This window comes from Mastigoproctus giganteus, chromosome 7 (assembly GCF_048544385.1).
Source record: "Mastigoproctus giganteus isolate SK-2022 chromosome 7, ASM4854438v1, whole genome shotgun sequence".
NCBI lineage: Eukaryota > Metazoa > Arthropoda > Arachnida > Uropygi > Thelyphonidae > Mastigoproctus > Mastigoproctus giganteus.
Window position 1 is genome coordinate 17,691,145 of NC_143581.1, and position 13,544 is coordinate 17,704,688.

General features: G+C 35.8%; 1 protein-coding gene across 3 annotated transcripts in view; it reads left to right on the plus strand.

Annotated features, from left to right (window-relative positions):
* Positions 1-13,544, plus strand: part of LOC150082590 (katanin p80 WD40 repeat-containing subunit B1-like) — a 300,395-nt gene that overhangs the window by 157,861 nt on the left and 128,990 nt on the right. For all 3 annotated transcript variants that reach the window (XM_090377540.1, XM_090377538.1, XM_090377539.1), the window contains exon 3: positions 8,675-8,792. In XM_090377540.1, coding sequence (XP_090233666.1) covers positions 8,675-8,792 — 118 coding nt within the window. The remainder of the gene's footprint in view (positions 1-8,674; positions 8,793-13,544) is intronic.

A 13,544-nucleotide genomic window follows, 5' to 3' on the forward strand; every position in this document is an offset into this window, starting at 1 on the left:
CAAAGGTGATTATACCAAAATGATAACTCATGAGTAGCACATTTGGTATACTCACCATCCTCCGCACACCGGATGGAAAAGACCTGAGTTCGAATCCCTTCGATGACGCGAGGAACTTTTATGGTTTTTTCTTTCTTTCTTTCTTTTTTTTTTTTTTTTTTTTTTTTGCGTACAGAACAGCACAGAAAATCGACCGCAGAACACACGCAATTCACAGACAGTATATCTGGCCTTAAACCCCTACAACAACTGAGGATGAGGAACTAAGTATTACTCATGTAATGCAAGGAAGCCACATTTTTGCTGTTTTGCCAAAAAAAAAAAAAGAAAAAAAAAGTGTAATAAGTAGATAAGAAAATACGAATTATGCGCTTTCCTCCTCATGTAGGTAACTATCCATTTGACCTTTGAATTCCTTCAAAATGTCAGCCTCAACCACCTGCGGAGGCAACTTGTTCCAGTAATCAACAACTCTCTGGCTAAAATAAATCTTCCTACAGTCTAAACCTTTTTCTCTGTAATTTGTTAATGCCCCTCGTTCTGAAATTCTTTCAAACAGTGAAAATTCCTCCTTCGTTCATTTTACTAACCCCTCTCAGAGCCCTGTAAACATCAGTCAGGTCCCCTTTAAAGTGCTTGGTTGCTAAACTTTGTGGCTCACGTAATCGATGTCACTCCTCGTACGGGCGCCCTTTTGCCAATCTCACCATGCAAGTCGCATGCCTTTGGGCCCTTTCATACTTGGACACAGTGTTCGAAATGTGGTCTTACAATTGCCTTATATATGGCGCCTCCGTAACCAGGTGAGCAGGAGCAGCAGTGCGTAGCACACCCTTCTTGATTAGACCGGGGTTCGAGCCCGTGACCACCAAATACGGAGGATGCGGAAAGGTCAGGAAATGACCACCGCATATCCCCAGAACAACAATTGCCTTATACAGTAAGATTGACCTCCCTGTATCTACAGGATATTTTTTGATAAATGATCGAATTTGAATAGGGAGTGTTTATAGAAAAGATATTATATTTGTACAGTGGCGTGCGAGGGTAGAATCAGCAGGTACATTGTACCCCTGACGCTGAATCTGGTATTGTGACTTTTTAGCATTAGGCAATTGGGGCCTTTTTTTTTTTTTTTTGTGAATGTACCAAGAAAAAAAAAAAAAAACCTGGCTAGGCTACTGTGTTTGTAGAATTGTGTTGACGATCCAATTTCCATATTATGCTGGCTGAAAAACGCCGAGTTATATTCGTGGTTAAAATGCATATAGAATCGAAGGCAGTTCACCCGGTTGGCGTGGGTAGTCAGGATAACATTTGAGTCAGATTGGTGTGACATAAGCCCTGGGGAAACAAAGGAGAGTAGGAGTGCGTTCTAGGTCAGATGAGTATAATGAACAGCTATGCAGACAAATAGAGTGGGCCATTAAATGAGAATGTTTTATAATGAGGGTTTTTATCTTTCCAGATATTGATCTCATGAGTTTGGCCACTCACATAGTAGCAGAACATTTCTGATTTATTGGATGGCTACTGTTTTTTATACCAGTATGTTAGAGAGACAACAGGAGAAAGCAATTCTCTTCTGTTTATCACAGTAACTCTTCGTGCATTAAGAATCTGCCAATAAAGGAATCACTTGGTGGCAGTAAATGATCATAAATTTATTGATTTATGGGATTTAAATATATAATTTCTGTCAAGGGCGAAGGGAAGGGATTTTGCTTTCGTCAAGATGACTAGTGTTCTAGTTTTTAAATTCTTTTCAGTGGGACTAACTGGTGATGTTCTATATGGAAAGCATTCAACAGAATTCCTCTTTCCTAGCAAGAGTGCCCTTTTGTACCCCTGATTGGTCTTGTGCTTTTTTCTGCACCCAACAGATTTGCTCTTCCTAAAATGAGGCCACCAAACGTGTATTATCTAATTATAAGGAAGTAAAGTGGGGTCAAACGTCACCAGGGGTTCCCCCCTATCTCTGCGTAGTTTACATTATGTGGTGATACAGTTCGCTGTAAAGGCCAGAGATTTAAAAGTGTATGGATCTTGACATGTGTGGTGTCGTGTACCGCTGTTCTTCTGGTCATTTAGCCGCCAGACCTCTGCTGATGTCCGACGTCGTCCCATTTTCACCCCGGAGGCAGACTAGGTCCTGCCACCTAATTTCCTGAAATGTCAATGGCTAGGACCTTAAAAAAAAAAAAAAAATTTCGCGCCCGTTTGTATGTTTAATACATATATATTGTATTTTCTCGGTTTGGTGGGGGTGCGTTGGAGATTTAGTGGCCGAGGAGTGGGCGAAATAATTTAAACAAGTTAAAATTTTGGTGTAGGTCGTGCGCTGGCGTGCAGATAGAGAGGGGGTGGAGACTGAAGGCTGGGGGGGATAGTTAGGAAGGACTGGGGTCAATAGAGTAGACGACCCCAGCACGTGTCAATGGGGTATTCCCATGCCCCGCCAGGGAAGAGAGTAAAATGTGCCAGGCAAGAGAGCTGGTACAGATCGCCAAAAGGCTTAGCAGCAGTGTCTGCTGTTTGGTCAAATCCTTAGGTCGAATTTGGTCAATTCCATGGTTGTCACTCCCAGGTGTTTGGTCCAGTCTGTGGTGTCACACAGCAGCAGTGTGGCTGCTTCTTGGTCAAATCCGTGGGTCAAGTCTGTGGTTGTCAGAACCGGGTGTTTGGTCCAGTCTGTGGTTGTCAGAACTGGGTGTTTGGTCCAGTCAGTGGTTGTCGGATAGTAGCAGTGTGTCTGCTTTGTTTGTCTGGTCCTTGCCTTGGGTAAAGTCCGTGAATTTAATATGTGGTTGTCATATCCGGGTGTTCGGTCCAGTCCTGTCGCTGTTATCCGTCCTAGGATGTGGTCCTGTCCTAAGTTGTTTTGATTCAGTCAGTTGAGAGTCCGGCCATGGACATTGTGTGGTGATTTTCATGATCAGGCTTAGTAGGTTCCAGTAGTACCTGATAGTGTTAGGTTGTGGTTTCATTGGAAGAAGAGGCGGAATAAAGATTTACGTTAATCATGATTGCTGTGGCACGGGAAAGGTCCATCTTTGGTCAAAGAGGTCCTGTGCATATTTTGTAACTGTTCTCCTCTTCCAGTACACGGTCCTCCTGGTTTTCTAATACTTATTGAATTTCAGTAGTAGGGCGGCATCGAAGGTCGTCATAAAGGTAGCAGTGATGCATAAGATGTTCCCACGTTTGTTATTCCACAGTGGCAAAGGGGGATGTCGCTGAGTCTGAAGTTCGACAGTTTGAATCTGATGCTGCCGTGTCCAGTAAGCAGGTACATAACTAACAGTCCTGGAGAGAACCAGTTTGGATATTCCGAGTAGACGGTCTGTACTGTTGGCACGAATTTTCGTGTTATTTGTCCTTTAGTTGAGTTCTCCCAGCGTGTCTGCCAGGTTTGTTGAAGATGTAGGGTGAGTCTCTTCTTCTCTATTTTCTTCTACAATGTAGTTTCTTCTACAGTTTCTACAACTGTAAATTGCGTGTGTTCTCTGGTTGATTTGCCTGTTTTGCTGGACGAAAAAAACCCAGTTTCTGGGTAGAAAAACCTTGCTATCTACGTCATTGGTTAGATGTATCGTAAAATTTTGACGTATCAGTTTTGCCTTTGGAGAGGTTGTAGAGGAAACCACAGCGAACTATCTCCAGGTCCAGGGAAAGGGCACCCATAAGGACCTGGAGCGTGTGAGTGCCGACTGTGTTACATGCTCGGGAGATCATGTAACACAGTCAGCACTCACATTATAAGGAAATAATCAACTGGGTAATCCTCTTTTTCAGAATTCATGTGTATCTTTGAAAGACCGCCGTGTCAGCATAGTAATTTCATCACTTTTCGCCTATCGTTTAGAAAGGTTTGTTGCATTAAGACGATTTCTTTCCTTTGTCCACTGCATTGATGAATGAAAATATACACTCAACATTAGCATTATGTCCTGCTAAAGCAAGAAAGAACATTGAAACCTTTAACAGTTCTGAAAATAATTCAGTATTTTGACATTCATTAAAAAAGTAACTTCATTTTTCATGAGCCAATCTTTCAGTATCACTACGGAAAGTATCATTGCTTTCATGAAAGATCTTAAATTGCAACCATTGATTAAAATATTTTGAATCATCAATATCAACAACACCCTTTTGTTTTAAATAAGTTAACGAGGGCAAAATTTTATCCCAACTCAACACTTTAATATCAATTACTTTTAAAACAGAATTGTGTTCCTTTTCTCTTTCTTTTATGTTACTATGGATGGATGACATAAGAGAATGTACTACCCATTAAATAGCGTTCTCCAAAATCATCCTAAAAAAATTTGGAGAGAATTAATGGGGTACTATCTTGTCTTAAAAATAAGATTTTAAAGGATCATATAACTGAATGGCTGGAAATAAATTAAGCTATCTTGTTTTGCTGTGAGAGAGAAGTTCCTTGTATTTATTGTCCGTAATTTGACAAAATTCTTTTAATTCCTCAGTCCTTGCCGTATAACAACAGAAGTAATTATATATTTTTAAACAGATTCTATGTCAAATGGAAGAGTATTCGCAATGAACACTTATTCAAGACGTGAGCAGGACAACCAACACCAATTAAGGAAGATGCAAGACCGTTTTTCAACGTGGAAAAAACATTCTTCCCAGTTTTTTTTTTTTTTTTTCCCCCATTCGACTACCAAAATTAGTGTTACAGTTATCACCTGTAAAAGACACATTTTGATGCAATTCCATGTTCATTCAACACTTCCAATATGGTCGTGATGTTTGATATCGTGGTCGACTTCGTTTGATGCACTTTTTAAATCTAGTAATTTGAATTCCTCCATTCTTGTAGTCGAAGTATTGAATACAAATTGGAAACGATTTTACTGTACCATGATTACTTGCATCTGTTTTGAACACTTGAGTATTTAATATTATTATCAGAATTTTTCCATAGAAACTGATTGAATAAATTGTAGGGTTTTTTTTTTTTTTTTTGTGAAATACAGCTGAGCAATCCATTGATTTATAAGATTGGCGATGTTTGATTGTATGGAATGCTAAAGCTCCTTCAGCAGCCCAAACAAAGTTCATCTCTGAACTATTCTATCATAAAAATGCCACCCAAACGTGAATTGTTACTTTGATTCCGAACTTTTTTTTTTTTTTTTGGTGCTTATCTGACTCCAAATGACACTGTAGACCAGCACCTTTGTTGGCAACGGATATTGCAGAACTACATATACTGCATTTAGCTTCCCAAGGACTCTTCCAAGGTGCAAATGCAGGAAATTTTCTTTGCAATTCACTACTAAATTGAGATTTTTCTCTTTGGCATTTTGGATAGGGTATTATTCTTAAATATGAAAAATATTTACAAAGTTAATAAATCTACATTTAAGTTTTAAAATTTTAAATATTCAATATAGTTTCTTATTATTATTAGCTCAGGATTTTTTTTTTTTAAACAGCTACCTTTATTTTTTCGTTTCAACCTGTGAAAATATATACACTTGTAAGTATTAATAGAAAACTTAGGATGCGACGTCATGAAACGTACCTGTTAGTAAAAAATAGATATAAACACAAACTGGCAAAATCCATAGGAAAATGGATTCTGAGGACTTGTGAGGGACGCCCTTTGAAAGCAATGTAAGCAGAGTTATTAGCGGGCCGAATAGTGTGGCAATGATTTCTTGTTTGGACATTTTTCATTGTCCGGACAGTGATCAAAATCTCTTCCGGACCTCCTTAAAAAGTGGTCATGTCCGAAAAAACTGGACGTCTGGTTCACCTAGATGAAGCCAGATGTAATGGTTACAGTGGATGTGGAATTTAATCTCAACCAAGCCCCTGCATTTTACCACACATGAAGCTGTACGAGGATGCTCGTTGTTCTGATGCAACACAACATTTAAGATTCGTTGAAGAAATATATATATATTTATTTATTTTATTATTCCCTGCAACCTAGCAGTCGAAATTTGGAAGTTATAGATTTTGGCTGTGATGGTTTTGTTGGCCTGATTAATTTGATTTTTGTAGGCTTTATGAGCATATAAAAAGTTTTCATGTCGATCAGGAATGGGAAACTGATTTTTTGCCATCAAAATAGACTGGTGCAATTTCAGACAGGTACTTGTGATTGCAAAATCATTTCAAACTGTGACACTTGGTGGAAGCCTGTTTAAAAGAATTTTCCAATTGCGTTTGTAGAATACATCAAAAATAACGAAATAACCGAAGTACGCTGAAGGATAATTTTATCGAATTCTATAAATAAGTGCGCGTACTTCGAAAGCAGACCAGTTACTTCGCGCTCCATTTCCTTCACCTCCCGTGATCATACACAATAACGGTACTCAATATGGGGTGCTACCATGTCGAATGCAATCGGCTTTTCTCCCCTTCCCCCACCATTATGGCATATCCCGTATAATAACAAATCGTAGATGGATGACATGCTGATTCCATCTTTAAAAAGATATACGGTGCAACATGAAGGTTCAGACGAATAAATTTTAACGTTAGAAGCTCAAGATTACGACCATAAATGAACAGCATATACCAGCCCAAGATTTCGTGTCGACTTTTCTATCAGAAACTTAATTTTTTTAAAAAAATGTTACTTTCTATCCTGTATATTCTATAATATACAGGATAGAAATATAATTTATTTCTATAATATTCTATTCTAATTCTATAAAGTTGAGCTTCGTTGTTTGTGATTTTAATTCCGTTTTATTATAAAAATTGCCTCTTTTGTTCGATTTGCTTAATTTATTTGAGATTGCTGTACAGGAAAAGTTAAGTCGTGGCTGGTTGCGCAATAAATGGCAACGTCGTAGACATTCTTTTTCACTAGCAAAAGACGTCTAGAATCATTAGCGTGGGGGAACCGGGAAATTTTAGAAACTAAACTGGCATTATGTTACGAATTCATCGTAATTTTCCCCTTCACATTATTCCATTTCTTTGCTCATAAAACGTTTACCTGTAATGGAATGATATTACCCTTGAAATGATCGAAGTTTCACTAATGTAATTTCTTTTATTCTCTCACCGAATTTTAATAGCCACTTCTTTAGCAGTTATTTCTGGTTCGATTTACTGAATATAACGAGAAACATGAGCACTTCCAATATCATTTAATGCGTTTAATTTCCTCCACTCTCCCCTACCCTATAAAGCTTATTTTAAATACGAGAGAAAACCATTGATTGTATTTTAGACATATATGTTTTTTTTTTTTATGGTTTTTGCATGGCAAAATTTAGTAGTATTACTGAAGATGTTTCCCAGGATATTGTATTTGTATTTGAAAATTTGCAATATTGTCTAGGTTTGATATCAACGTTGTGAAATGTTAAATAAAAATAAATAATTCGGCTGAGAATCGTTCCCACAATTCCTTACTCCTAATTATGTAGCTGAGTAGTTCGTGCCAGCAATTTTTATCACACCAGTGGAGGGTGGAATTTTGTAAATGTTTAAAATTTCGTTATGCAGAATAATTGCAATCTCTATTTTTTGTTACCAGATTTTCAACAGAGCCAATTTCACGTTTTTTTTTATTTATTTACCTTTTATTTATTTATTTATTTATTTATTTAATAAATGTATCTTAAAGTATACAACCCCCCCCCCCAAAAAAAAAAAAAATTGAACCGTTTACTGAAAATCAGATCTTGGAATTGGCTAGAGCACACCAGAACACTACTATGGTTCATCACACATGTCGGTAATGTGATGTGCATACACTCCCACCTAAAAGTGTGGAAGCACATTTCATATATATATATTTTTTAATTTTTAAAATTTTTATTAAAATAGGACCAACTTGTTTATCAATTTTTATTAAAATATTTTCTGTTATTATATGTATAAAAATATAAAACCTTAAATAATATTTAAGAAATTTCTAGAATATTCAAGAATTTACTTTGCATTGTCATAGTTAATTTTTAAAAAAAATCAAAGAAAGCTGTTGTCATACGCTGTAATTCCAAAATTTTAGGCATGAGTGTGCTTGATTATTAAAAGTAATATATATTTTTAAGAAGTGTTCCATTTCAACCCCTCTTTTTTTTTTTTTTTTTTTTTTTTTTTTTTTTGTGGTCCCAATTACTTTTGACTGAATTATACTTAAAAAGCAAATGAATGATTGCATGTTTAGTCGTCATTTCTTTGTGAAAAATTTCATGTTTTGAGAGAAATCTCTTTTATCAAGACTACGTTGATATTTTCCTTAAGTCCGGCCAACCCATTTTCTCTCTTCCCTTGTAGTGTCAAAGACTACTCTTGGAGAAATTTTCATAAAGTTCCAGATTTTTGATATTCTACGGCGTTATAAGTATTCATAGGTCATTTGGTATGTTGCACTGGCTGAAAAATCCAACAAAATAACTCAGGAAAGATCCCTGAACTTTTTATATTGTCATGGAGGACACTGTATAAAGTATGTATTAAATTTCATTTCATTCATGGCCTGTCGATCCCTGAGAAGCTGAATACTGACCTGTAGGAGTCCACAGACCTGTTTGAACAAAAACATGGTTAATAACCCTATAGTCTGTATATAACAGTGGAATATCTACTAAATATGCTATTTCATTTAGGAATAGTGATTAATTGTGTAATATTATTTATTAATATAGATTTCATTCTTAATCTCTTTCAGAGTTTAACAGGCCATACTACTCCTGTTGAATGTGTAAAATTTGGACAGTTAGAAGATATGGTTTGTGCAGGGTCCATGTCAGGGGCCTTAAAAATATGGGACCTTGAAGCTGCCAAAAGTAGGACATAATACTGTTTCATGAGTTTATCATAATTATATGTTGCATTTTAATAAAATAATGCTAGACTTCTTAAGGAATGTAAGCACTACTAATAGAGTTAATTTAGAATCTGGAAGCAAAATATTTTTTCCAATTGTGTGGTAATAACCCTGCAATAATTAGATATCTTTTCTGTATAACTTGATTGTTTGATACTTAAAAAAAAAAAAAAAAGTAACCCCCCCCCCTTTTTTTTAACTGATCAAAATCAGGGCATCAAACTGGAAATTTGCTTCTGGTTTTGCTTCAGAAATTGCCAGTGAACTGGTTCAGATTTCTAATTTGTCATAATTGCTCTATAGGCCATGGCACAGCTTGGCTCCCTTTGTTGTTCAAATATCAGCACCATATCCAGTATAATCAATAAAGAAATTGTGCACATCATTAACCTCTTTATTGATTATGTTAGACTTGTTGTGGATTCATGGGATTGCAATTACAGTTTCTAATTTTTGAATAGCTTGATATGGAGATGAATTAGTGTTCTCCCCATATCTTATTAGTACAAATATTGAAAACAATTATTAACTGAGACTGCAGTGCTCCTACAAATACTTTTCCCCTGAAATATGATATAAGGGAGCAACTCACATTGCTGTGTGGCAGTGTAATGCAAAACATACTTCCTAAGGCTTCAGTACTAGAGGAAGCTAAGCCATGCCAGTGGCCTATACAGTAATAATGCCCTTAATTGAATCAAATAAATCTTTACTACTGTATCCGAGTGGTCATGGCAAAAGTAGAGAATAATTGTGCATACCACATTTTAAATCCATGAAATATAATATTCTTGTAATCTCTAAAGATGGAGACTATGAGAATGAATTATTTTTAATAAAATAACAGAATCTTTTACAATTAAAGGACTATAACAGTACTGATTTTAAAAACAATTACTAACTTTTTATATATTTTTAAATAACATGCAATTTTTATAACTAATTTTACAGGATTCTGTATTTTTTTTTTTTTTTTTTTGGTGATTCACTGTAGCTCTGAGTTGAAAGAAATGCTTTAATTAAACTAAATAATAATAATAAAAAAAAACCCTACTTGTTTTTAAAGTAAATTTTTTAAAAAGACACCCACGGTGGATGGGATCTATCCAGTTATATTAAAGGAGGCAGCAAAGGAAGTAAGAAAACTCTTAGCCATAATTATGAGAGCTTCTATAGACTCAGGGGAGGTACCCATGGACTGGAGATGTGCAAATGTGACCCTAATTCAAAAAGGAGGATCAAAGGGCGACACAAGTAATTATAGAATAGACCTGTTAGTTTAACTTCTGTTCCAGGAAAATTAATGGAGGCACTGGTTAAAGAAGCGCTGCAGGATCATCTAGACAAGACTTCAGTTATAGCTCGTACACATGGTTTTGTTAAGGAAAAGTCTTGAATGACCAATTTGATTGGATACTATGATGTGGTCACAAAGGAACTGGATGCAGGGAATAACTTTGATATCATATATTTGGATCTTAGAAAGGCTTTTGATACTGTTGCACATGGAAGACTGCTGAACAAATTGGAGCAGTGTGGCATTGGAGGCAAATTGCTGCTATGGATAAAGGGATGGTTGGGTGGGAGAAGACAGAGTGGTAATCAATGGACACTGCTCATCGTGGACTAATGTTATTAGTGGAGTCCTTCAGGGTTCAGTATTGGGTCCATTGTTGTTTTCTGTATTTATAAATGATACTGATGATGGTATATCAAGCTTAATGTCCAAGTTTGCAGACAATACGAAGGTTGGCAGGGTTGTTAAGCACACTAATGACAGTACACTGCTGCAACAGGATCTAGAAAAGTTGTGCAGATGGGGTGAGAGGTGGCAAATGAAGTTTAACATTGACAAATGTAAAGTACTACATATGGGAAGCAGTAACCCCAGAGTAACATATCAACTCTGTGGTACTATATTGACAGTGGTGGAGAGTGAAAAGGACCTGGGGGTAATTGTGCAGGCAGATATGAAGTTTTCTGAGCAGTGCATATGGTCTGCAAGAGTAGCTCATGGTGTCTTGTCAATGATATACAGGAATTTTTCTAACAGTGATAAGGAGCTGATTATCCCCTTGTATAAGGCAATGGTCAGGCCACACCTTGAGTACTGTATACAGGTCTGGAGGCCTCATTTTAAGAAGGATGTAGAGCTGTTGGAACAAGTACAGAGAAGGGCAACAAGATTAGTGAATGGAACAAAGGGTTGCTCTTACAAAGAAAGGCTAAAGTTTTGCAAATTACAGTGTCTGGAGACTGGGCACCTGCGAGGTGATCTGATAGAGGTGTATAAAGCCTTGAATGGTTTGAGCATGCTCAATGCAGATGGGATTCTTCCTCTTGCTCAAATGATGACCTGAGAGGGCATCAGTTCAAATTGAGGAAAGACAGATGTAGGATAGATGTGCAGAAGTTTGCCTTTAGCCAGCGGGTGGTTGGTGGAACAGACTTCCATCCTTTGTTGTGGAAGTTGATAGCCTAAATAAATTTAGGGCTGAGCTGGACAGGTATTTGGGTCGAAAAGAGGGGTGAAATGGGAACTTTTTTTTTTTTTTTTTTTTTGCTGCTTTCTTGCATCATATGCCTCTGCTAATGCTGATACTTGTGTACAGTTAAAATGCTGAGTTTCTAAAAGGAACAGTGTTTGGTTATCACCGTTTTCCTTCACCCTTAATTTCAGGATGAGTAGTGCTGGATTTAAAGTTCTTGCCTGGTTGGTGCCAGCAAGAGGGGGGGGGGGGTGCCACTAAATTTTAATTGACTTATTCTAAAATATTATTGTTATTTGGTATCATTTTTTGGCTTTTCTGAATTACTTTAGGAGTGTTTCTTACAATACCCCCCCCCCCCTTTTTTTTGTTTTATTATGTATGGTTTACTTTTGCTCTACTGGTTTTCCATGGTACTGGCATATGTTTTGTTTATCTTTATTTTAGTTTATTATAAGCAGCATGCTGTGGATTATGCATTAATATAGCCACTGATGCTTGCGATACTGCTTTTTCTTTTCTTTTTATCATAATTAGTTAAAGTTCACAATTTATTACATCCGCCATATTACAACTTTCTCACTAGTGTCGTTTTAGCTTATCGTAATGATGGACATAACTGAATGATCAATAATTGATTAATTCAGTAATCAATTACATGCAAAGAAGTGACAGCAGAGGGATTGATCGAGTGTTATCATAACTGAAGATAGTTTTCTTTCCCATCTCACTCACTCATTACTAGTTTATGGTTGTCTGCAAGTGCCTTTTTCATTTTTTATATATTTTGTGTGTAAAAAATATATAGTTCCTATATACGTATTCTTACTACCTGTAATGTAAACATTGAGTGCAAAAAAAAATGGAAAGCATTAGATATTGAAATCAAAATAGAAGTTTTGGTGAAAATGTTTCTAACATGGATTCAGACATTGAAAGAAGCTGCACATTTGAAACAAAATTGGATGATATGATTTTAGAACAGAAAAAAGAGCAAGCTAGGTAACCGACCTTACATTCATTCTTTTAAAAATAACCATCCTGATATAAAAAGGTTCCCCCCCCCATTCTTCTGATTAAAAAATTAGCTATCTAAAATGAAACAATATTGCTGATATATGTTTTATTTCAATAAATTTTTATTTTATAACATTAAATAGTGAGTTTTAATTTGTTATTTCCCAGTTAGAGCATAATACGTATTGATAAAAATAAGTTTGAAAATGGGGAAGTAATGATAATTTATAGCTTTTATGGAACCTGTCACTGATTGCTGTATGCAGAGCCGTGCCAAGGGCAAGACAAATGAGGCATTTGCCTCAGGTTAAAAGCTGAAAGGGGTACCAAAAGAAAGATAAATAATTGGCAACTTTTTTGATTTTATGTTTTAATTATTCCAATCTTGCTTTTGCAAGATGAAAATCTTTGTTGTGCCACTGTACAGATACCAAGTTCTGCATGGCAGCACTATCTTGGGCACTGCTGCTTTTGAGATGAATGATGCATAAATAAATCTGTTATATATTTATAATAAATACTGCTTATGAGAATAAAAATCACTTTAAACAATTTTTATTTATTTATTTTTTTTGTCATCCTTTTATTTAAATTAAAAGGATGTTTTATGTTTTAATTATTCCAATCTTGCTTTTGCAAGATGAAAATCTTTGTTGTGCCACTGTACAGATACCAAGTTCTGCATGGCAGCACTATCTTGGGCACTGCTGCTTTTGAGATGAATGATGCATAAATAAATCTGTTATATATTTATAATAAATACTGCTTATGAGAATAAAAATCACTTTAAACAATTTTTATTTATTTATTTTTTTTGTCATCCTTTTATTTAAATTAAAAGGATGGAATTAAGCTCTGGAATTCTCTTCCCTCCCCTTCAATCCCTCTGCTATCACTTCTTTGCATGTAATTGATTATTGAAATAATCAATTATTGGTCATTCAGTTATGTCCATCATTACCATGAGCTAAAATGACACTAGTGAGAAATTTGTAATATGGCAGATGTAATAAATTGTGAACTTTAAATGTCATATTTTTTTAATAATTTTTTTTTTTTTTTTTTTTTTTTTTTATATTTTAGGGGAGGCACAATTTTTCATTCTTGCCTCAGGTACTGAAATGGTTTGACACGGCTGTGGCATGTATGAAAATGTACATGCTATACCATGCATTTCTGCTATGTGCTACTTTTTTTTGGAACAT